At 48.8% G+C, this 24,588-nt stretch overlaps 1 protein-coding gene across 6 annotated transcripts in view; it reads left to right on the top strand.

Annotated features, from left to right (window-relative positions):
• Spata13 (spermatogenesis associated 13) overlaps positions 1-24,588 on the top strand; it is a 269,620-nt gene that overhangs the window by 190,326 nt on the left and 54,706 nt on the right. For 5 of the 6 annotated variants that reach the window (XM_050152208.1, XM_050152207.1, XM_050152211.1 and 2 more), the window contains 3 exons: positions 965-2,656; positions 18,512-18,874; positions 21,149-21,293. In XM_050152208.1, the coding sequence (XP_050008165.1) occupies positions 1,106-2,656; positions 18,512-18,874; positions 21,149-21,293 (2,059 nt within the window). In that variant the 5' untranslated portion in view covers positions 965-1,105. Of the gene's footprint in view, positions 1-964; positions 2,657-14,802; positions 14,961-18,511; positions 18,875-21,148; positions 21,294-24,588 lie in introns of those variants that run through there. The other variant, XM_050152212.1, reaches the window with a different exon arrangement.

Genomic DNA, 24,588 nt, shown 5'->3' with positions numbered 1-24,588 from the left:
GGGCACGGGCAGGGGGAATGGGCACGGGCAGGGGGAATGGGCACGGACAAGGGCAATGGGCAGGGGCAATGGGCACGGGCAGGGGCAATGGGCACGGGCAGGGGCAATGGACACGGGCAGGGGCAATGGGCAGGGGCAATGGGCACGGGCAGGGGCAATGGGCACGGGCAGGGGCAATGGGCAGGGGCAATGGGCACGGGCAGGGGCAATGGACAGGGGCAATGGGGAATGGGCATGGGCAGGGGCAATGGGCACGGGCAGAGGGAATGGGCACAGTTATGTTGTATAGGGGCTTGGATGTAAGAGGGAAGAAGGCATTTTATTCACATGTCTGTATCTGAGTGTCTGATACTCCCATGCGTTTCTTCACATCTCTTGGAGGACAGGTAGAGCCTTCTGGGTGTCGTCTACACGGGGCCTTTCCTCGAGCTTCCCTGGCAAGGTGTGTTGGGCCACGAGTCCCTGTAACACCGTATGGCTCTCTCGCTGGGATTCTGAAGTATGTTATAGCCTTCCGTAGACACTTGACCTCTGTCAGATTTCCCAGGAGTCCGCTAACCCGGCTTCCTGTTCATTGCAGTGCTACCTTGCAGGCTGGTGTTTCAGCAGGCAGGCTTGGAAGTCACTGTGGGGTCAGTGTTTGATAATAAAAGATCCCTTCCAGCTCACACAGAGAACAAGGTCTCGCCATTTCTGTGCCAGCATTCTCTCAGGATTTCAGGAGTTTGTTGAATGTACATCCCTAGCTCTCTGTCTCATTCCTCATGTTAGGACTATATATATTTGCATTCCTTCCATTCTTGCTGTGATGAAAAGTAAATTTTAAAGTAATTCTGAATTCATCAGTCTTGTCCTGGGCCGTTCCTTTTTCTGCCATTAGCAGTTGTTAGGTTGAACGATCCGCCTCTGTAGAGGCGCCTCCTTGGGGACAATGGTTAAATGCGGGCTTTGTTTTGTGCTGCAGGCAGTAGCTGCGACTACGGATCCAGATGTACACAACAGATGTGACAGCCAGGCTGGCGTCCTTGGAGATGAAGGTCTGGAGCTGGGACCTCCGGTCACGGGTGTGAATGGGGGTCTGAACCAGGCTGCCCACCCCAAGAACATGACAACAGCTCAGAATGGCCATGGGCAGGGTGCCACGGCCACTTGTTCAGCCTCCAACCTGAAGGCCCCCAAAATGGTGACATCCTCAGCATGTCAGAATGGAAGCTGCAAAAGCAGCCAAAGCAGCGACCCGGAAGCCGCGGAAACCAGGCTCAGCCCTTCCAAGCTGGTGCGTCTTTTCTCGGGGAATCGGAAGAGGATGAACACCAACCCTGAGAGGCCCCGCTCGGTGGTCCTCGTGGGGAATTCTTCCACGTGGAATGCCCTGGCCTCCTTCCGTAAAATGGGATCTTTTAAAAGGTTGAAATCCTCTGTCCTACAAGGAATTCAGAACCGGGAGGGGGCAGATGTTTCCAAGGAAGAGCCAGCAGGAGACCCGGGAAGGGCTGCTCCCAATGGCACCATCAGCATCCTGGGAAAGGGCCTGGGCAGGTGCCCTTCCTTGGGGCCTGCAGGGGATGGGACCGGGTCTGACTGCTCGGACCCTGAGGACACAGAGGATGCCTTCCAGAGGAGCACGCACCGCTCACGCAGCATTCGCAGAGCCTATGGCCTGGGCCGCATCAGCCTGCTGGACCTGGGGCGGCAGGCAGCACCGGAGCCCACCCTGTGCGAGATTCACGTGAGCGACCCTGAGCCCATCCCTCTGCCGCGCAGAAGCAAGAGCATCGACAGCTTGAGCATCCTGAAGAGCTCCTTCAAGCGCAAGTCTGTGTCCAACCTCACGGAACTGACAGGCGACAGGCAGGTTCCCCCCAGGACCCTGAGCAGCTCATCCACTGACTCCGAGAAGCCAGGTGGTTCCCAGAGAAGGACCAGACGCTGGAGGAGCCCCATCAGGGCCAAGGACTTCGACAGGGTTTTAAGACTGGTGAGCACCGTCAAGGATGCAGCCTGGAAGAGGGAGGCCTCTAGGAGTATGCCTGCTAGCCCAGACCCTGGCCCAGGGGATGTGAACCCGCCACTGGAGTCACGCAGCAGGCTCCACGATGACTACTCACGCCGCACCAGCAGCAGCGCGGAGCCAGATGCCAGGCGTGGTGGCCCTTTATCCACACCCTGTATCCCTGCACCATGCGTGGCCACGCCCATCGTAGCTCAAGGACCCCACCTGGATGTGGACACGGCAGTCTTTCCCCTGGAAGCCAAAAGCGCGCAGGCCCTGGGGAATGATGAACCTAGTGCCAGTAGCCCATCACCAAGTCTCACAGACCCAGAAGGGTCGAGCCAAGCCTCCAGTGAGGCAACTGCTGGCAGCCAGCTTCCCTTGGACCCTGCACAGCTTCCCACCCCTCTGAGGCCCACCACGCCCAAACCCCAAAGCCCTCAGAGCCCAGGGAGTACTAAATGCCCCAGCCTAAGCGTGCTGTCCCTCAGCTCAGCAGACAGTGAAGAAAGGACTGAGGATGCTGCCCATAGGCAGCCAGGACCAGTGTCCCTCCAGGATGCCGGAGGCACCGCGGCTGGTGGTGAGGGAGGAAAAAGTAGTGACAGCTGTTTGCCCGCGACTCTCGATGGGGCCGCCAATCCGGAAGAGAGGAAGGAGGAGGTAAGGGTCCAGGTGGAGTCCCTCTGGTTGGTGCCAGTGTCAGGAGAGCTACTTCATAGTATTGCTCGGCCATTCTCCCAGGGATTTCCGAAGGCTACTGGTTCTGTCTGTGCCGAGTAATCACGCTGAATTTTTGCCGAGATGGAAGTTGTTGAATTAATCTAGTCGTGGAGTGCTTTCCCGTGCGCCTCTGTGGTAGGTGCTTACTTGGCAGGTACAAGGTCCCAGGTTTGATCCCCAGCACCACACTTCCCCCGAAAGGGAAACTCTAGCTCCCGTAAATTGAATTGCCAATGAATAGGATTCGTTAGTGTGGCATTTACTTATTGAAAAGATATTTGCTGAGTATCTCCTGTGCGCTGCTAGGTTCTGGAGGTAAGGAATGAATGCGGCCATTCGAGTGTCTCAAAGTTCTCACACTTTGAGACAATGTTATAACTCGTATCATCTGTGTATTTTAAATCGTTGCCGTATCCTTTCCAACAGGGTCCTTGCAGATGCAGCTCTTTGTGATAGGGAACATTCCGTGTCTTGAGTCTTTTATTTCCTAGGAATGAATTAGAGATGCACAGCTCGGTACCTGTCAAGCCCAGGATGATGCATCTTCCAAGGGATTTTAATGATGGCCGTTGTACGTATTTTTAGGGTAGAGCTCCAAGCAGCTCCCGGATCGAGTCAGCACACAGCTGTCAGAGCTACGAGCGCAGTGTTCCTTTCACATCCTGTCAAGCATCCAGGCAATTGTACTTCACTGTGCAAATCTTACTTTATAAGAACACTCAGTGATATTTCCTTACATAGCTTAAGACAGAAGTGTGTCTATGTGTGTATATTGTAAATTGTTCTTTGCACATGTTCCTAGCCTATGCCACAGCTGTGAATTGGTGCTTGGGATAGGGAGTTACCCCTTAGGAAATGTTCCCTCCTGCTAAGTCCTGGAGAGGTCCAGCAGATGAATGGTTGCACAGCTGGTTGGGTTTGCAAGCAGAAGCCAGGGCAGCCTGTAGACTAGCTGTTATAAATTTACTGAGATGAGGTCTTGCTCCATAGCCCAGACTGGCCTCAAGGTCACAGCCCCAGGTGCTACCACACTTCCATACCTGGCAAATACCTATTTTTGACCTTTGCTGTCCAGAAACTGAGCTTTAGCTTTGGACCTTTGGAGGACACTGAACTTCCAAATTGGCCTTTGTGAGACATCCTCAAGCAGACACTCCTGCCCCATTTTCTGGAGGCCCACCACTCTAGTAAAGGATTTTCGTAAGTGTAGCCGGTTCTGTATGTTAAAGGTAGGATTCTGAGGCTGAGGTAGATTGATTCCTTCCCATGCTGAGTGTGATCTCCAGGACTATATAATCCCAGTATGGTATCTCCTGCCCTGTAATCTCTATAAAAAGGAGCTGGGATCAGCAGGGGGGTTGGAGGGGTGTCCGGCTATGCTGCTGTCATTTGCAAAACACAACCTCATCCTACCACCTGGTGGTGAGTCTTGGTAAAGAACAGTGCTGGGTTCGACATGACCCTAAAAATTATTCCTTCTTTTAAAAATGCCATTCAGAAGCTGAGTGTACTGACACAGCTCTGTAACCACAGAGGGGCAGAGGCAGGAGGATTTCGAGTTCAAGGCCAACCAGAGCTGCCTAGTAAGCTCTGTCTTAAAAAGACACACATAGACTTACACACAAACACACGCACATTCAAGACCCAGGGCGGTCACTCTCTGGTAGAGTTCCTCCCCAGCACTTGCCAGACCGTCAGTTCCACCCTTGAACTTTGGAGATGGAGGCCTTCTGACATTTATTTGTTAACAGTGTTTCTCCTTCCCTAGAACAGTGCAGGATCCATAGTTCACGGTATTAGTATGGAATTTACAAAAGGAACACTGTCTTTCTACCTGTCTGCAGGGTGGAACCATTGACTATAAGTAATGAGCGCGCCAGCTCTGAGCCCTCTCCAGAGCTGGGGTGAATCTTTTGTAAATGCTTGTAGTTTGTGCCATTCAGGTATCTTGGCAAACTGGGGAGTCTTGAACTTCTCTGGGTCTCTGTTGTTCCTAAGTATGGAGTGACCTGATAGAATTGTGGAAGCCACATAGTCTCTTATTTAAATGTTTACCTAACATCTCAACAGTTTCAAGATGATCATTTTAAGTATGTGTATGTCATACATGTATGTATGAGACAACATGTATGTCTGTATACCCTGTATGTGTCTAGTGTCTGAGGAAGCCTAAGGAGAACATTGAATCTCCTGAAACGGGAGTTATGGATGGTTGTGAGTTGCCATATGGGTGCTGGAAATCGAACTGAGGTCCTTTGGTCTTCCAAAAGAGAAATAAGTTCTCTTAACCACTGAGCCATCTCTCCAGCCACGCTCCCTCAAATCTTTTTGTATATAACACTGCATTATACTTGGGCAAGAAGTTGAGAAATTCTTCCAATAATTAGATTGGTTGCACATTAATATTTTAAATGAGACAGTATCTAATTTAGTTCAGGCTGACCTTGAACTCTCTATAAAACCTTGAACTTCTGACCCTCCTGCTTCTGCCTCCCAAGTGCTGGGATGACAGTGGGAACCACTGTTCCTGTGTGTGTGCTGCTAGTAACCAAAGCTGACAGCTTCATTCATACGAGGCAAGCTCTCTGCTGCTGCCACCTCAGGCCTTTTATATCCTAACCGTGTGGTATTTCATTCAGTGACCTCACCAAACCCAGTGTGTTTTAAATCTACCAGATGCAAGAGACTGAAGTCACATAAAGCCTGGTAAGGCTTACCAATGGCTACAAGGTATATGTGAGGGTTATCTAGCATGGAATAAATCCCACAAAAGACATAATGACAATATAAAGAAGAGTCATGGTTCTCACCCATTTGTATAAAATTGGTCCCAGTAGTATCAGATTTGATAAGGGTGACCACACTTGGCGGACAGGAGTGGAGTTCCAGAAGGTGTACTTGTCTGGGTAGGTGATGCAGATCCCTGTTACTGTAAAGAGCGAGGAGGGGTGTCACTTGGTTTGATGTAGTAGAGCCATCCAGCCGCAGATGCCATAGTTGTGGTCAGGTCACCCACACTCCCAGCCCCCATGCAGAGACGCTGTTACCTGGTGAGTGCTGAGGAACCAGGAACGTGTACAGAGAGACAAGCCAGGCTCCGAGCTCTGGAGATGAGATTTAGAAGGAAAAGCCCCAGAAGGAAAGTTGCCAGTTTATATAAGAATATCCTGAAGGTGGTAAGCTGAGGTGAGAGTGGACAGGAACTAAGGTGCGCTGAGGTTAACCTGGACCTGTCACACAAGCTGCTGTGTGGTTAGCCCGGGCTGACCAGTCCCTCCACACAGGCTGCTGCGAAGGTAAGTGGGGTCACACACCTGACCTCCTGTGTCTGTCAGAGGCTTGCTTGCGCCTGGCGGTGCCAGGTGGCTGAACTGCTGTGTGCTTGGGGAACTGCAGATGGGCTAACTTTTGTGCAGGTGGATGGGTGGAGAAATGGCAGATAAGGTTGGTCAATAGGTCTGGATATGATTAGAGAGGACCTGGCTTGGAGCAATAGACATGTCCCTTACCCTGCAGGCATTGAGGAGTCAGGAGGAGCATGAGCAGAGACAGCAGGGGGACCTGTGGAATCAGGCTTCACTGACCCAGCTTTGTAGAGAAGTGGTAGCCCTCCTGAGTCTAATCCTGCGTGGAGAGGAGGAGGAAAACAGACTGCAAAGTCATTTATCAGTTTCTATGTGCCATGAGTCTGTGTGAGTGTTTATGGGGACAGACGGTCGGTGGCCTTTTGGCGCCACATGGGAAGTACTTTGTGTTGGCATGCCAGCCATCAAACAAGCCACGAACCTCGCAGACGGGGAAGCAAAAGGAAGGACCTCTTGAACACTAAGTACGCTGCTGCTAACATAAAATGTCCCTCCCACTTAGAGCAGTAGAATTGTCCAGCAGGAAAACGGTGAATCCGGGCCAGCTTTCAGTGCGAAAGAACGACGCTAGGGTCTTCTGATGCTGCTGCGGCTGCGCAGTTCAGCGGAGGTGCACGGGACCCTGGCAAATCCGGCGATGTTGCTTCTGGGAGATTTTGATGGATTAGAAGTTATTTCACACAACCATTCCTACAGCCAGGAAAATGTTACATCCACAGAAATGAACGTAGCTGGGCATGCATGAAGCTCTCGGTTCATCCCCAGAGCCTGTGAACAGGCATGGAGGTGCACCACGTGGGAGGTGATCTGTTGCTGCTTACCGAGTTTAAGACCAGCCCGAACTACATACGACCCAATAAAGGGAAGAAAGGAAGGAAAGAAGGCAGGAAGGAAGCAAGCAAGGAAGCCGGCTAGTGAGATGGCTCAGCAGGCATTGGCACTTCTCACCAAGCTCACCTGAGTTCTACCCCCAGAATCCTCATGGTGGAAGGAGAGAACCAGTTCCCACTGGTTGCCCTCTGACCTCCACATTTGGGCCCCAGTACTCCTGTGTATACGCACATGCATACAAATAGATAAGAAAAAAAGAAAAAAAGAAAGAAAATCTGTTTAAAAAGAAAACAAAGGGAGAAATGTATTGATCCCAGAAAATCTGCTCAGGATTGACTTAGGCACCTTATGGAGGTGGAATAGGAAGCTTACAGCTGGGTGGCTTTTAGGGGACGGGCAGCTGCTGTAACAGTCCAGACTTCCCCCAGGCCTATTTGGTCACTGTGTGTTCACAGTCCAAATGGGGCAGCTGCTGACTGGATTTGTGTCTCTGTGCCTTTCTAGTCCTGTGCCATAGCCACTGGACCATCCCAACCCCTTGTCGTGGTTTTGTTTGTTCGCTGGGTTTTTTTTTTTTTTTTTTTTTTTTTTTTTTTTTTTCGAGACAGGGTTTTTCTGTGGTTTTGGAGCCTGTGCTGGTCTCGAACTCACAGGGATACACACACACACACACACACACACACACACACACACACACACACACGAAGATCATTTAATTTTTTTTTTTTGTTCTTCTTGTTTTTTTTTTTTTTTTTTTTTTTTTTTTTTGAGTCGGGGTCTTACTATGTAGCTTGAACTGGCTGGAATGTGATATGTATGTCAAGCTGGCCTCCGTCTCACAGAGATCCACCTGCCTCTCCTTTCTGAGGGCTGGAATTAAAGCCTTGCTGTGCTTTTTCGTAAGTGGATGTTTGGTGATTTTTGTAAGTTTTCAGGCTTGGGGAAACTATTATGTTATATGTTACCTTTTGAAACCAATGTTTTTCAGTGGTCTATTGTGCTCTGTGTTTACACATGTGTCATAGCTGGTTTCTATTTTTTAGCCAGAGAGTAGGTACATCACATCTTGTTTATCCATCTGTGGTCATGCAAATAACCACACTAGTGAGGCAGAGACAAGAGGATCCTTGTAGGTTCAAGGCCAGCTTGGGCTATGTATTCAGACTCGCAAATAAAACAAACCAAAGTATTAGCATTTTGGAGAGATACAGAGCCAGCAGGGATGTGGGAAAGATGTCCCGCCCTCTGCCCTGTCATGATGGGGGTCCAGCCGGCTGCTAGCAGAGTCATTCATTCCAGTCTATGTCTGAAGGCCTGAGGACAGAGGCGGGATGTGGAAGCTGGTGTCAGCCCTGGAGGTGATGAGCCAAACTCTAACCTGAGATAGGAGATGGGTGACCCAGCTCAATAAGTGCCAGTTCCTTGGACCCTCTGTGGGATAGATGAAGTCTGCCTATATCTAGTGCTGAGGGTTGATTTTTTTTTTTAAGCCCACCAATTGACCCCCATGTTGACTGGAAACACCTTCCCGGAAACACCCAGAAATGTTGCTTTTACTGACTCTCTGGGCACCCCCAGCCCAGTCAAAGGGACATACACTATTAGCCCCGCATGTGAATAGCAGATAGTTGTTCATACTCTGTCCTGCTTTATCATGTCTTCTGAAGTGTTCAGGTTTAAAGTTCTTATTTTCCAGTTCTGAGGACCGAACCCAGGCCTCCGAGAATCCTAAGTAAGCGCTCACACTGAGCTACACCCAGGGCCAGACTTCAAGGGTTGATGTTTTGTCTCTTGAGCTAGCCCCACGATGTGACGCAGGCCTCCACACACCTAGTCCGCTTGCCTCGCGAGCCGAGCGGAGGGCTAGGTTTACCAGTGTGCTCTTCACATCGACCTTGGATGTAGTTTCTTCTGTTAAGAATGTGTTTGCTTTTATTTATTGCGTACCACAGCATATGTGTGGCAGTTAGAGGACGGCTTGGGGGAGGACTCAGTTCTCGCCTTCCGCCCTGTAGGTCCCCGGGCTCAGGTGATCAGACGGCACAGCAGGCCCCTTTGTTAGCTTACATTTGTTCTCTCCTCCTAAGAGGCTTTCAGCTATGCCCCCACCCTGCCCTGTTTGTTTCTCCTTTTGGAGTAAGAAACACATCCAAAGTGAAAAGGGAACTGGACATGGCAGTGCATGTCTGTCACCCCAGCACTCAAGGCTGAGGCAGGAGGATTGCCATAAATAGGACAGCCTGTTTACACATGGAGACCTTGCCCTTCAGCCTCTATCCCCACCCCACTCCAGCCCCCCAAATGAAAGAAGACAAGAAAAGAGTTGTTTGGAGAAACACAAAACTAGACACTCAGATCTGGAGTCTGTGTGAAACAGCCCTTTATTTGTATAATGGAGTCATTTTCCAGCTCGGTCTTTTCGAAAGTTGTTTCCATCGGCCCTGAAGTCCTTTGCTTGTTATTACACACAAAGATGCTCTTTCTTCAGTGACAGGTTTCACAGAGTTCTGCTGGACCCTTCGTGCTGACTGACTGGGACTCCTTGAACTTACAAACACCTCTAAACGGGAATGATGGCACAGGCCAGAGGCTCATGGGAGGCCAACCTGGACTGCATAGTGAGTTGCTGGCCAGCCTGGGCTACATGTGAGACCCTGTCCCACGAAAAAAAAAAATAAGAACAGCTTTCTAAGGTGATTTCTAAAAGCTGAAATCTGAAGAAATGCCGGCGTGCCTGCGCGTGTCAGGCTTCCATGTCCTGTTTCTAGACTAGTTTGTGTCTGGCGCAATGCCATCAGAGAGGATGTGCCCTCTGAAAACTCCAGGCGCAAGCCCGTGGGGAGCACCCGTAGGCCCTGAGCTTGTGAAGACTGGGAGGCGGGAGGATCCTTGAAGCCCACGAGTCACAGGCCAACCCGGAAGCATAGGGGAGACCTCATTTCTAAATAAATAAATAAATAAATAAATAAATAAATAAACAAACCTCAAGAAAAAAGCAACAGGAAGGGATGAAAATCACACAGATGCTTTTCCTGAGCACAAGCCTCAACCCACCTTTTAAGATTTACACTTATTTATGGAGTGTTTTAATTGGGTGCATGGACGCTGTGTGGTAATCCTAGCACAGTAACAAGCTGTTTCCCTTGCCTTTTCCATTTTATTTATTTTTCTCTTATTATTTGTTTAGTTATTTGAAACTGATTTGAATTCCCAATCTTCTTGCTAGCACACCTACCCTTTTGTGGGGAGGGAGAACAGTGTTTTGCTATGTTACTCAGGCTGACTTCAAGCTCTTGATTCAAGCGCTTCTACCCCAGCCTCCTGAGTAACTGGGACCACTGTTAACTACTCCAGGCCCAGGGCACTGGGCCCAGCTTTAAAGGCATTTTATTTTTTTTTTAATATTTATTTATTTATTTATTATGTATACAATGTTCTGTTTGTGTGTATACCTGCAGGCCAGAAGAGGGCACCAGACCCCATTACAGATGGTTGTGAGCCACCATGTGGTTGCTGGGAATTGAACTCAGGACCTTTGGAAGAGCAGGCAGTGCTCTTAACCACTGAGCCATCTCTCCAGCCCTTTAATGGCATTTTAAATCATTGGCTGAAGTTACTTTTTTTCCTCTGTCCCGTCTACAGGATGGATAAAGGCCATTTACTCTGCCACTGAGTCATGCGCCCACCCCAGCTTGTCATATTAATGTTATGAGTAGCACTGATAAACTTTCTAGTGACTAATATTAATACATATAAAACATTCTCATGTTTATGAAAACCTGGGCTAGGATGTGGCTCAGCATTCGAGTGCTTTGTCTGGCCCATGCCCGGTCCTCAGCACTGGAAAGAATGTAGGATAATAATCACATTAATGTGAGCCATTGTCGTCATAGTACAGGGAAAGTTTTCTCTCAGCTACCAGCTTATTTAATTAGGGCCTCAAAAAGGCATAATAAGCCTTAACTGAACTCCTAAAATAAGAAAAGTCAATTTCGGTGTTCTTTTCTGGGGCCGGTTCTCGCTGCTGGCTAAGAATGTGTTCTAGTGTATATGTTTTGTTGCCAGATTTCTCTCTCCTAAGCTTTCCTGTGATAGATCAGAATGGAAATTCCTTTCTGGCTGGCGGGTGACAGGTGTACCATTTGCATATCAGACAATATATGTGGCTATCAGACAATATCAGACGGTCTGTTTGGTAGAGGGAAAGGCGGACATTTTGTAAGCTGGGTGTCAAACATCGGCCATGTTTTCTCTGGTAGCCCGCTGCCCTGTGCGGTTGGAAGGGTGTACCCCCTTTCTGTGGAACGGCACCTTCTACCTAGGGGAGAAATGTGTGGCTTGAGGAAAGGTGAAGCTATAAGGAAACTGTGAGAATTTGAGGGACGGGCTGGGTGAGTGAAGGGGACAGAGGCATTAAACACAAAAGCAAGTCTTCTCTTTCCAGACGTGTTAATATGTTTTTATTAGTTTGTTCTTTTGTTTTTTTGAAAGAGGGTCCTGCTGTGTAGCCCAGGTTGGCCTTGTCCTCTCCACCCTCCTGTCTCTACCCACTGGGTCACAAGTCCTACTTAGGCACTTTGAAAACCTGTCATTCATCTGGAATCTTAGGAGTTCTTACTTGAAAAATCATAATATATATATATATATGCCCTATGATATATATATATGCCCTATGATATATATATAACAACTATGCGCGCTCATGGCATATTGCTCAGACTGTCTTCAGACACATTAATCTTCATTTAGGGAATAAAGAGCATCCCTAATCCAAATGTTTGAAAGCCAGAATCTTCCAAATTCCATGACTTGTTGAGCACTGATATGATTGCACAAGGGAAACTGTTTGTACACAAAACTGTTTAAAAAAAAATCGCCCTTAAATTGCCACTGGGTTGACTGTGATGAGGTATGTATGAAACAGTAGGGAACTTTGCTTTTACACTTGGACCCTGTTTAGTATAGTTTGTGTTATTTGATAAAGACTGTGACCAGGACTGAAGAGATGACTCAGGGGAGCACTGGCTGCTCTTCTAGAGATTCTGAGTTTAGTTCCCAGCAACCACACGGTGGCTCACAACCATCCCTAATGAGATCCGGTGCCCTCTTCTAGCCTGCAGGCATACATGCAGACAGAACACTGTATACATAATAAATAAATAAAAAATTTTTCCCCCTGCGCTTGGGAGGCAGAGACCTTTGTGAGTTCAAGGCCAGCCTGGTATATAAGTGCTAGTTCTAGGATAGGCTCCAAAGCTACAGAGAAACCACGTCTTGAAAACAAACAAATAAACAAACAAAAAGATAGTGGGACCAAAAGCAACTTGGGGAGGAAAGGATTTATTTTATTTTATCTCAGTACTTATAATCCGTCATGAAGGGGAAGTCTTGGAAGAAACTCGAGGCAGGAACCAGGAGCCAGGAGATGAAGCAGAGACTGCAAAGGAACACTGCATATTGGCTTGCTCTTCATGGCTTGCTCTGTGTGCTTTCCTACATACTCCAGGACTGTTGTTCATGGTGGCACCGTCCCTAGTGTGCTGGGCCCTCCCACATCAATCATTAATCCATTAATCCATAAATTAATCCATTACTTGCCTACAGGTAATCTGATGGAGGCATTTTTCTCATCCGAGGTCCCTCTTCCCAAATAACTCTAGCTTGTGTCAAGTTGAAAAAAAAAATCAAAAACAACCAGAACAAACCCATCCCTGAGATCTCTTTATTTGTATGCAAATACTCTAGAATTAGAATCCAAAATTAATCTTGCATAAATGGAGGCCATGACTGCTCCAAGTGTGGTTGAGTGGGGAGGTTTGTGCTGTAGAGGCGAGGGAGAGAGGAGCCAGGGGCATCTGGAAGAGTCCAGAGCAGAGAGAGAAAGTAGTAGGTTAAATGTGGCCAGCAGACTGAGCCAAGCCAGGAGAGGAGAGAGAATAACTGGGGGAGGAGAAGGGAGGAAGAGAAGGAGACAAGCGAGAAAGAGCAGGTCAAAAGAGGAAGACAAAAGAGAGAACACATGGCCTGCCGAAATGGCAGGGTTATAAGGGAATGAGAAAGGGGGAGGAAGTATGAGCTGGAGACGGTTAGGGTGGGGGGGGGGGGGCGATGAGAAGAGCCAGGGTGATTGTTATACTGAGTGAGCCTGGAGGCCAGCATGCACTTTGATATGCCTATAACCACCACACATAGCCACTTGTCCCCAGTTTATTTTGGATCTAACAAATCTGAAATGTTCTGATCCTAGGGTATCTTTACCCTAGGATCTCCAGTTGGGGCTGGAGAGATGGCTCAGCGGTAAAGAGCACTGACTGCTCTTCCAGAGGTCCTGAGTTCAATTCCCAGCAACTACATGGTGGCTCACAACCACCTATAATGAGATCTGGTGCCATCTTCTGGCCTACAGGTAGGATACCGTATAAGTAAATAAATAAATAAGTCTTTTTTTTTTTTTAAAAAAAAGATACTCAAGTCATAATTTTTAATAAGGATTTAGGTTTTTGTCAGGAGTAGGGCTTTGCCTCCAACTTCACTCTGCTAAAGTGGAACGTGGGACAGGTGCCCTTAGCGCCTTGGTTTTTGAGTAGATCCCTCCAGTGCTTTCCTCTGGAGTGGTCAGGAAGTTTAAATATGGAAGTGTGTGTTCCGGCCTTCAGGCAAGGAGACTGTGCTCTGCATCCCTGTAAAGCACGGTAAAGCAGGCTGTGGGTCTCAACCCCTTTGGGGGTCCCCTATCAGACATCCTGCATACCAGATATTTACATTATGATTCATGACAGCAGCACTGTTATGGTTATGAAGTAGCAATGAAAATAATTTTATGGTTGGGAGTCACCACAACGTGAGGAACTGTGTTAAAGGGTCACAGCGTTGGGAAGGTTGGGAACCACTGCTGTAGAGGGTCTTCCCTTTGTCTTCCATCTCCTAACTTTGTCCGGGCCTGTGGTTCTCCAGGAGCATTCTGGGAAGTAAGCTTGATTGATACGCATTTTCAGAAACCTGTGTCCCCATCAGTTTCTTTTTTAATCTTCGTAGAGTATCTTTAATTTCATTACGTGTTACGTTTTCTTCTGAACTCCCCTGCTGTCTCAGCTAGCTAGACTTGCCTAACACGGAACATGCAGCAGATGGCTAAAACAGCAGACAGTTCCCACCTCACAGGTATGGAAACCACAAGGTCAGAGTCAGAGTTTGGCAGTGACAATCTCTGGCTTGTAAATGTGTCATTCCATAACTGGGGACAGAGCTCAGCTGGTAGAATTTCTGCCTAGCACACTTTAATCCCAAGAGTTGGGGAGCGGAGGCAGAAACAGCAGAAGTTCAAGGTCATCCTCAGCTAGGTGTCAAGATTGACCCTAACTTGGGCTACTGAAACCCTGCTTCCAGGTAGATAAATCCCAGGAGGCAGGATCACATCTTTGAGAGCTTACTTCCTTTCTGTTTGTATCCAAATTTTCCTCTGCATATAAAGTCAACACCCATTGGTTTAGAACCCACCTAATCCAGGGGGAGCCCAAAGCACAGTCACAGATACATGGAGTGGGTAGGATTCCATCTGTCTTGGGGCATTTACCAGCTAACCCTGTGTGCCTGGCTTTTGAGTAGACATTCTTTTAAGCATTTTTCTTTTTAATCACCTGTTAATAATTTCTTTTTGCAGAAATGTTTCACGCAAACCGTTTACATAGTCTTTTATTTCTGTAATTTAAAAAAAAAAGTCCTATATAGGAAGAAAATATTGCTCACCGACTAGGAAGGCCACTTCAGAAGAGTTGAGAAAGACAAGAGTTAAAAAGGGCAGTCCCACAGTGCAAGGTCTGTTTACAGAGGTTTATGACTTGGGTGTAACTTGGTCATTCAAGCTTCTGAGCCTCTGAGAGATTTGAGTTGAGCCGGCTGGATTGGACCAGGCAGAGTGCTGTGTGGCCATGTAGAGCCCTGATCATAGTTTTTAAAAGACCTGAGCAACTCTGGAAAACATGGATATGGTCAACTGCCTGTTCCTCCAGTGTGTGTGTGGGCAGCCCCTGCCCATGGCTAAATCTCAGGTAGGTTCTCAACCTGGAGAGAAGGACGTTCGCTGGAGGGTGTGTTTAAAATCCTAAGAAGGAGCCCGGTATTCTCCACTCTTCCGAGTGAACCTGGGCAGTATTCCGGAAGCACAAAAGTTCTGCTTAAAACAAAAAGATTGTTTAGAATTGGTGCAGCTGTTAGCAGAGCCCTTGCCTGGCACGCCTAGTGTGCATAAAGGGTCAGCCAGTTCCACATTGGCATGGGAAGGGATCTGCCTCTGTTTGGCTGAGGAACTGCCTTTGAATGCTCACAGGAGGTTTCTCTTGAAATGGATGTTTCAGCTTGATGGGATACTTTGTAGCTAGATTTTGGGATCAGTGGGACATTTCCGTGCTGTTTAGAGGGTGGCTTCTCTTGTATCTTCAGCGAAGGTTTGACAATCTAAGTCCTTACAGTTGGAGTTCTTCTGTGCTGCCTGGATTCAGACAGTAGCAGGCACAGAAGTGTGGCAGGAATACCTGCTAGGCTACTTTGACTGTGCCTACCTTGCCCAGCCGCAGTCACTTCCTGGTATATTTATTTTTGGCATTGGTAAGAAAATACAAGTCGCGTGTTGCATAAGCACGAAACAAAGCTTCTGGCCATTAACAACAACAAAAATCTAAAACCTTGGAAAATAATTAACCATGCATGTCTTTGTGAGTAGCTAGACTACACCATGCCTCAGATTTTGTGTTGTGCACTTGTTTTTCTAGCAAGGTGCCTCTGACCCCTTTGAAATGACATCATATAAATGGATTTATTCTTACCGTGTACTTAAGTAGTCTGTGTCAGATGATAGTGATTTGTTTCAGGTCCCCCATCATAACCTGGTTTTCAAACAGAATTCAGGAAACGGTGTTAATGTTATGCTTTCTCCTTTTCCCGTGGTGATGTCAGGGAGGATGAAAACATGCCTATCTTCTTGTGGTTATGGGTATGAGCGAGTTTACGGAAAAATACCTCCGGTGGGTGGTGAGGATTAGCGGTTTCTCTACCATTTCCGTAGGGAAAGAAGGAGGGGAAGGAAGTTGAGTGGGAATGAGTGTCTCTTAGGAGAAATAGGTCTATAGAAAAGTAAATGGGGAGAACAAGGGGTGCGGCTCTCCCCCTCTCCAAGCAGTATAAGGAATGAGTGTAGGGGAGGGACCTTAGGACCACTGAATTCTTTGGGGAGACTGTTACAGGCAGGCAACTTTATAGGCAGGTATGGGGGTGACTTTTCTCAAATGTCTTGGGATCACAGAACTTATAGAGTATAATCTGCCCCTTCACAGATGTCTTGAAGGTACGGGACAGCGGCATAGACAGAGGCTGTGAATAGAAGTTCACAGGACACCTGAGTGGGTGTGTGGCCCTGGGCAAACCGCTCCACTCCTCTCTTTCTCAGTGTTTCTAGCATGAAGAACGAAGAGGTTGATGGAGAGCGTCTGTACAGTCCAGCGTCTGCTTTAGCACAGGTGTTTGCTTTTCCGAGACAGGCATTCTCTGTAGCTCTGGAGCCTGTCCTGGAACTCAATCTGTAGACAACGCTGGCCCCGAACTCGCAGAGATCCACCTCTCTCTGCCTCCTAAGTGCTGGGATTGAAGGTGTGAGCCACTGTCGCTGGGCTAGCACAGGTTTTCAGGTTGCTGAACTGTACTTACTTATGGGGTCCAGCATTTTAATTTGATTCAGGTATACTGCATCTTATTTTTTAAGTTGGGAGTCTCACTATGTTATCTAGGCTGGCCCTGAACTCATGTATAATCTTAGCAAACACTGATACACGTCAGAGTGGAAACTAAACAAGCCTTCCTTTTAGAGCTCTTGCCACTGGCACGGGGTTTCTCTTCCCAAGTCTCTACCATTTAACTTTCTTCTCGCCCAGACTGTCTCACGGGCAGGGCAGGGCCAGGCGCCTGGGATTGCTGTGTCATCCCTTGGTCACCTGCGTCCTCTGCTGCCCTCCCTGTCTTCCAGTGTAGACGACTCTGCCTACTCTGCATATCCCAGGCTCCTCCTTCAACCCGCGGCTTCATAGCCTGTGTGGCTTGTGTTTCTACAAAGGGAACAGGGATAAGCTAGATGGGTAACGCTGCCCTATAATCTCAGCATCTGGGGAGCCCGGGGTAGGAAGATTGCTCAGACAGACACAGACAAGCACACACACAATGAAAGAGAGACAGAGAGTGGTGTGTGTGTGTGTGTGTGTGTGTGTGTGTGTGTGTGTGTTTGGCTGGGTACTTGACGATGTCCAGGTTTCTTGAGTCTACTGCTGACAACCACCTCCAGTCTCTGGACCAGCCCCACTCCTTCCTGCATCCAGACTTTGGGGGATCTGCCAAGTAGACTGGTACCTATTTCCAGGCAGGGCAAGTCCAGGGCATGGCTACTCTGTGACCATTTTTGTGGAGTGACAACTGACTCTACCCGATAAGGCCTATCCTGCCAGGACTGCAATTTAGCCACTTAACTGGGGTTACCCAACCAGCCCCTGGCCCTGACAGGGATGGATAGGGAAGTCTGCCCAGTTCCGAACTGCGTATTTTCCTGATTGCTTTTGAAGAAGTTTATAAAGCTGGGTGGGCCTGGTGGTGCATAGCTGTTTACTCAGGAATGGTAGCTAGTAGGTTAGCCTAGGATACATGGCAGAACCCTGCCCTCCTCCTTCCCCTCCAAAGATGGAAAACATATTTGAAGTATTAAAAGTGGTAGGTGTCTAACTTGAAATCAGCACTTGGTGGAGTGCTTGCTCGGCACATTCAGGCCCCTAGGCTTGATCCAGGAACTGTTACCAAAAAAGTGCTGCCTCTTTTAGAGTCACAAGATCTTGTCCTTGTTCTTTTGAAGTAGCCTTCTTTAGGTAGCCCAGGCTGGCTTGAATCCACCGTCCTCTTTCCCAAGCCCTGGGATTACTGAGTGGACCACCATACTCAGCTGACGGTCATAGAGGATGGGGTTATGGTGGTTATCCTGTCTGAGAGCCAAGGTTAGCCCCGACTGGTCCAGGCCCACACAGCTTGTTTGCAGTCTGGCTGTTCTGGGAATGCTGCCTGGTTCAGTCCGCTCTCTTTAGACCATCACTCTGGGATGAGATCCTCAAGTGTCGAGCCCTCCGGGCCCTGGATGTAATCGCATAGCACCTTCTGTTTGTCAGTAGCATCTGTACTGAAAAGAAGAGACTTCAGGGCAGCTGTGGGTCTCTTGTTACACACTTACTGATTACACACTCGGTGTCTGGCTGCTGTGGCTAGCCTCCTGCTGTTTAAGCATAATTTGGGAAATGCCCACCTTAGTTCTATGTTCATTTTATTGTAGACCCGCTGGCATTCTTCAACGTCTCACTGTAGCTCATCGCTGGTCCCCAAATGTCTCTTAAACTGTAGAGTTAATTCGGCCTGGAATGAAGTTCGGCTCATTTAATCCACATCTGGGTGTGTTCTTGCTGTGTCTGGCACAGTTAGTTTAAGAAGCCTGGGCCTCTGCAGAGCGGGAGGGAGGCGGCAGCCATCCGCTTGCACCTGCCTGCATCTCTGAGCTCACTCCGCCTGTTCATTTGCAAAGGTGGTGAATGAGGATGACTGGCAGCAGGGCTCAACCCAGGAGGAGGAGCAGACCGAGGCGGCCCGCGTCTCCAGGAGGAGATGGGGCTCAGGAAAGCGCACCCGACCACGGCCGCTGTCTGACTACGGCCAGCTGGCTAGCCGAAGCTTGTCCATCCCTGAAGATGCCATTGCTGCAGACCCCCCAGGTGACGACCATGTGGACAGGACGCAGCCGTCAAGAGTGACCACCACCGGCCAGGACCCATGCGCCCCCTCAGGCTGTTCCAGGGCGGGCTGGAGGAGGCGACCTATATCTGTGATTGGAGGGGTCAGCTGCTATGGCAACACCCAGGCAGAAGATGTGGAGAACCTCTTGGTCCAAGTAAGAGCTGGTGTCTCCAACCGTGGCCAGCAGAGACCCTTGGCTCCTTGCCTCTGTCTTCCCTGCAGACTAAACTGGACACTGCTTTTCCTTCTGGGGAGGGTGGACCTCCTACACCTTTTCCTCCTGACTTTGAAACTTGCTTGGATTCACACTAACATTCCATTCTCTCATCGTCTGTTTTCCGATCTCCTTTCCTGGAGCCTCAGCTAACAGCACAGACTTGTCACTTGTCTGAAAAGCTTGCGACCCGAGCCAGGGAACCATACCCTGGCTTTATCTAGCGTACTTGCTGAGGGAGTGATTGTTGAGAGACAGAGTGGTTCGTTGTTAGAATGCAGGCATAGGAACAAAATAAAGATGAACCAGAAGGGGGTGGGGGTGGATGTAGCTCGGTGATGGAGCATTTGCTTTTATGCATGGAGCCCTGTGTTCCTTCCACCCACCCACCCATGCCCAAAACAAAGCAGAAGACTGTGCTCGGGGAAGAATTGGTCTTCTGAATATCACAGCTCTCTTCCTCTCCGTCCCCAGGCCTTCATCACACCTTCATCCACCACTCCTGGAAGGGGCGACCTCGGTAGGCTTGGAGCATGCTAGGCAGGCTCTCTACCATACAGCAGCAGCAGCAGCAGCATTCCTTATTCTGCTTCTCAGTTGCAGTTTTGCTGCAGATTTGACCATAAACACCATTGGTCTCTCAGCGCATTTGGCAAATATTTCCTAAGTGTGTAGTGAGCACTTTAAGGTGATGGAACGTTCAAGTAAAGGCCCACTCTTGGAGACACTCATACTTCTTTGTATGCTTGGCCCAACTAATGCCATGCTCATGCTCAGATAGTCACAAGGTAGTTTATACAATAATTTATATGCTCAGTTTCATTTTGAAAACCTGTTAGGTACTTTCCTAGGTTTCCTGTAAGAGTTCTCTGAAAAAGAAACTTGATTTTAGGCTTGGATTGTGCATTACAGCACTTCCTGCCAGGGCCAACACGATGTCTGACTCGTACCAAACACTGAGAAACTCTAGTTTAATTCAGTTGATTGGAGTTCTGCGGATAAAATGAAAAGCCCAGTGTGGTGGCGCTTACCCATGGTCCCTCCAGGTCATTCAGCTCTGCAGAGTTTGAGGCCAGAGCGGACTATGAGACCTTGCCTCAAAAACAAGAAAACACAAGCAAAAGTGAAGTTGAGGGTCTTTTAGGGTACTCTATTTGTTAGGAAATATTCCTAAACCAAAACAAATTGCAATATATTTGAATGTATTATAATATATTAATATATTTGAATGCAAGACACAGTTGAGGTATAATCTGAGATACTTAGAACATACTTTTATTTCTGAACTTCAAGATAGTATTGTGTGCCAACATGGTGGTTCTTGCCTCTAATTCTAGAACTGAAGAGGCTGAGGCAGAGGAATTGTGGGATTGAGGTTAGCCTGGTCTACAGATATACAAACTAAGGGACAAAAGGAGAGCCAGCTCAGTGATTAATGATTCTTATCTCCCTTCTAGAACGCCTGTGGGGGGGCAGCTCACATCTGCCTGCTACTGCAGCACCAGGGGTCAGACACCTTCAGGCCTCTGCAGGCATCCACTTATAGGTGGCAGACATAACACACAGACACATACACCTGTACATGTAAAATAAAATATTTTTTAAAATGATTTACTTATTTTTATATTATGTGCACTGGTGTTTTGCCTGTGTGTATGTCTGTGCGAGGGTGTCAGATTCCCTGGAACTAAAGTTACAGTTGTAAGCTGCCTTGTAGGTGCTGGACTTGAACTTGGGTCCTCTGAAATAGTAGTAGCCAGTGCTCTTAACCACTGAGCCATCTCTCCAGTCACCAAACAAACAAACAAACAAAACAAGCAAAGCAACACTGGAGATCTGTGACCATGTGTGTCTGTGTGCTGTGGCCCAGCCCTTGCTTTCTCAGATCCTACTCTGGGCAACCTACCTCCTTAACTGTAGCTCACCGCTCTGCTGCTGTCTCGGCCTTGGCCTTCCTATCTCTTTCTCTGTTCACCACTGTGGTGTCACTCTTAGCGGGGATGAAATGTGACTGAGCCCGCACTGAGGCTGCTGTGGAAACCTTAGAACAGCTTGTTGCCCCCGAGCTTGGCGCAGCCTGCTGCTGGTCGTGGGGTTTGCAGAAGCCACTCCACATCTGCCAGTTGTTCAGGGTGAGAACACAGAAGCGTTCTGTGGCTCGCAGGAGCTGAGACTTCCTGGCACCTTCTCACAGCTCTTCACTTCCTTTCGCAGCCAGCAGCCAGGCCTCCCGTGCCTGCACACCAGGTCCCACCCTACAAGGCTGTCTCCGCCCGCCTCCGGCCCTTCACCTTCTCCCAGAGCACTCCCATCGGGCTGGACCGCGTGGGGCGCCGACGGCAGATGAAAGCATCCACCGGTGAGTCTTGGGGGCTTCCTCTGAACCCCGAAACCTTTGGTCTGATGTCAGGGAGTCCGAGTCACCCAGGTGATTCTGCACTTTCTCCATCTTTCTCTCGGTCAGGGCAGTGCTTCGGTAGTTATCTGGGTTACTCGGAGTTTTAGACACCAGCTCCCTCCTCTTATGTCTCCACACCTAAGTTGCTGCAGAGCCATCCCGGTGTAGAGACCCAAGGCTCTAGGGTGGAGGATGTTTTTGGTATGTTTGTTTGCTGAAGGCTGTAGGAACACCATGCCAGATCTCTCCTAGCTTCTGCCAGCCTCTGGGCTCCTCGACTGGCCTGTGCAGCCCCATCTGCACCTGCGTACTCTGTGGCAGTCTCCCTGCTGCAAACATAGGTGCCCACATTTCCCCCTCTTGTAAATACACCAGTCACAACTGGGGACCTGGGGTGAGGATGCTGTCGTCGTCTGGGGCGGGGGGGGGGGGGTCAGTGCTTCAGTGGTTGCATCAAAGCCTCTCATGCCTGCATGTGCTCAGCTGCCAACAAAGACTAGAAAAGCTTGAAAGATGTTGTCAGGCTCTTAGGAATGGAGGGGGTTTCTCCTCAGCCCCTACACAAGCACTCGATTTCATGATTTATGTATTTTTTTAATTAATAAGAAAGCAGAAACAAAAACCTTTAGGGGTCTTTGGTTTTAAAAACATCAAAATTGCCGGGCGGTGGTGGCGCACGCCTTTAATCCCAGCACTCGGGAGGCAGAGGCAGAGGCAGATGGATCTCTGTGAGTTCGAGACCAGCCTGGTCTACAGAGCTAGTTCCAGGACAGGCTCCAAAGCCACAGAGAAACCCTGTCTCGAAAAACAAAAACAAAACAAAAAAAACATCAAAATTAACTGACTTGTTTAAGACTAACTATGTTGTCCAATTGGTGGAGTACCTGCCCAGCCTTCACAAAGCCCTGAGCTCGGTCCCTAATGCTACATGAAACCATGCATAGTGGTACGTGCCCAACATCTCTGCACTTGGGAGATGGAAGCAGGAGAATCAGAAGTTCAAGGTTCTCCTCAGTCATATAGTGCGTTTGAGGCTAACTTGGTCTACATGAGACCCTAACGGAATAGGGGGCAGGGTGGAAAGAGGAATGGATTAGAAAAATGTCAGGTGCCCCGAGAATGGCTGGCGAACTAGGTAGGTAGGACATGTATGATGTCAGGATTGCCCCCAGGAGTCATGAAACCTTAAGAAGCAGTGTCGCTGGTCACTGTACCACCAGGGGAAGGGGGAGGCCAGCCTGTCCTGCCCTCCTGTCCTACTTCAAGAGTATGGAGACTCTAGCTGTTTGAGCTTAGTGGCCTGTTCACCATGTGAGTGGTGTCCCCCTGCCTCTGCATTTGTACAGGTATTTGGTTCCCTGCCGTCAGTGTGTGCCCAGGTGGTGTCAGGAGCAGACTGGTCCCGACAGAGTCCTTCCTTGGGTCCACTCACACTTCCTCTCTTCCTCTGCAGTGAGCACTGACAGTGTGTCAGAGGAGAGCGATGAGCAGGACAGAGCTCCCTTCATCCCTTAAAGCCCCGCAAGAGACAGTGAATCAGCAGGGAAGTGTTTAACAGAACAGGGATGCTCTGCAGGAGAGGACGGCAAGGTGGGGGATACTCATGTCCAAACCACCCTACCCCACAGTGCTGTACCTACCCCAGATGCTTTGGGAATGCCCCTCCTTCCTTGGAGATAACCCACAGGCTGGTCGCTGCATCCGACATTGCTAGGCCGACGGCCTTAGTCTGTGTGGTAATTCCTGCTTCCTCTCCGGCTGCTCGGGTGCCTTCAACACAGAATCATAGTAGAAAGTGGGGAAGGGTCACGTAGGTCTGTGAACTGGTGCACGTGTGTCCATGATGTCGCAAAAGGAACTTCCTCTAGAACCAGGCCATAGGGTTTTGACTCGGCAACCCCTCTTCTGACTGTCTGCTGCCTGCCTCTCCCAGCACCTCTTACCTCCTAGGGATGTGTCAGACAAAGTGGTCCTACTTCATTATCTGTTATGTTCTTCTTCTCTTTTTATCAAAAGTCAGTTTACTTACAAAAACGTATAGTTGAGTGCCTCAACTATGGGCCAGGGGCTATTGCAGTAATTTAGGGTACAGCATTTCAAAGACTACATGGATGACTTCTGTATTCTTGGGTTTTATGTCTTCTGAGTTTATCTGCTACAGACTGGAAATACTGAGAAGACATATCTTTACTGAACGTGTCCAGGCTCCTGTGCCTTGACCCTCACACATGCTGCCCACTCCAGCCCTAGCCTTTTCATGACTAGACGGCTGAAGGACTGTGCACATGATATTTACATTGTACTAATGTTGTGAGCCATCTAGAAATGGTTTCAAGGATATAGGAGGATGTGTGTATGTTGGGTGCTAAGGTCATGCTATTTTAGGTAAAGGGGCTTGAGTATCCAGGGAGGAGCTTAGCATCCAGAGGGACTTGGATACAGAGGGGTACTGTATATCCCAGCATATGAATACATTCCTGATGGGATTCCCTACACTACTAGTGATGTTTGTGTACACTACTAGCAAAGGGCAGGAATGACACTGAGTAGCAACCTGGGCAATGAAGAGGTAGTGAGGTCCCCTAAAGCAGTAGCAGATAATACACAGAGGCTCAAAACAGAGGCCAGTGACTGAGCTCCGGAAACATGGCCAGAAGAGGGCGCTGTGGTTAGAGGCAGTGGGTAAACAGAAAGCATCTCGTGTCTTGGTTCTAAGTACTATATGGAGTCATTGCCAACAGGAAAAACGGTGCATTCTGGTTTATGCTTCAATTAAAAACAACAGCAGAGCTGGGCGTGGTGTCACAACCCTTTAATCCCAACACTCAGGAGGCAGGGGCAGGTGGAACTCTGAATTTGAGGCTAGCCTGATCTGCAGAGTGAGTTCCAGGACAGCCAGGGCTGCACAGAGAAATCCTGTCTTGAAAAAATAAAACAAAAAACAACAGTGAAACCTGTGTGCGTGTGTGTGTCTGTGTGTTCACGCGTGCATGGGGGGGGGGCACAAGCACACCATAGGGTGTGTATGTAGGAGAGAGAACAACTTGCGGAGTCTGTTCTTCCTTTCCACCATGAGTCCTGGGGGTCAAACTCAGGTCGTCGGGTTTGGCGGGAGGTACCTTTCCCCTCTGAGCTCTAACCGGCTCCTAGTTTGTGCTTTGTTTGGAAGGAAAGCCTGGCCAGGCCTATGTGGTCGTCGTGTGTCTCTAATCTTAGGAAGTTAGCCAAGTTACTGTGGGCTTTACAGTGAGTTCCA

The sequence above is a fragment of the Alexandromys fortis genome, unplaced genomic scaffold (assembly GCF_014885135.2).
Source record: "Alexandromys fortis isolate MF-2015 unplaced genomic scaffold, M_Fortis_MF-2015_v1.1 scaffold_75, whole genome shotgun sequence".
NCBI classification, from domain to species: domain Eukaryota; kingdom Metazoa; phylum Chordata; class Mammalia; order Rodentia; family Cricetidae; genus Alexandromys; species Alexandromys fortis.
This window is presented reverse-complemented; position numbering and strand designations above follow the sequence as displayed.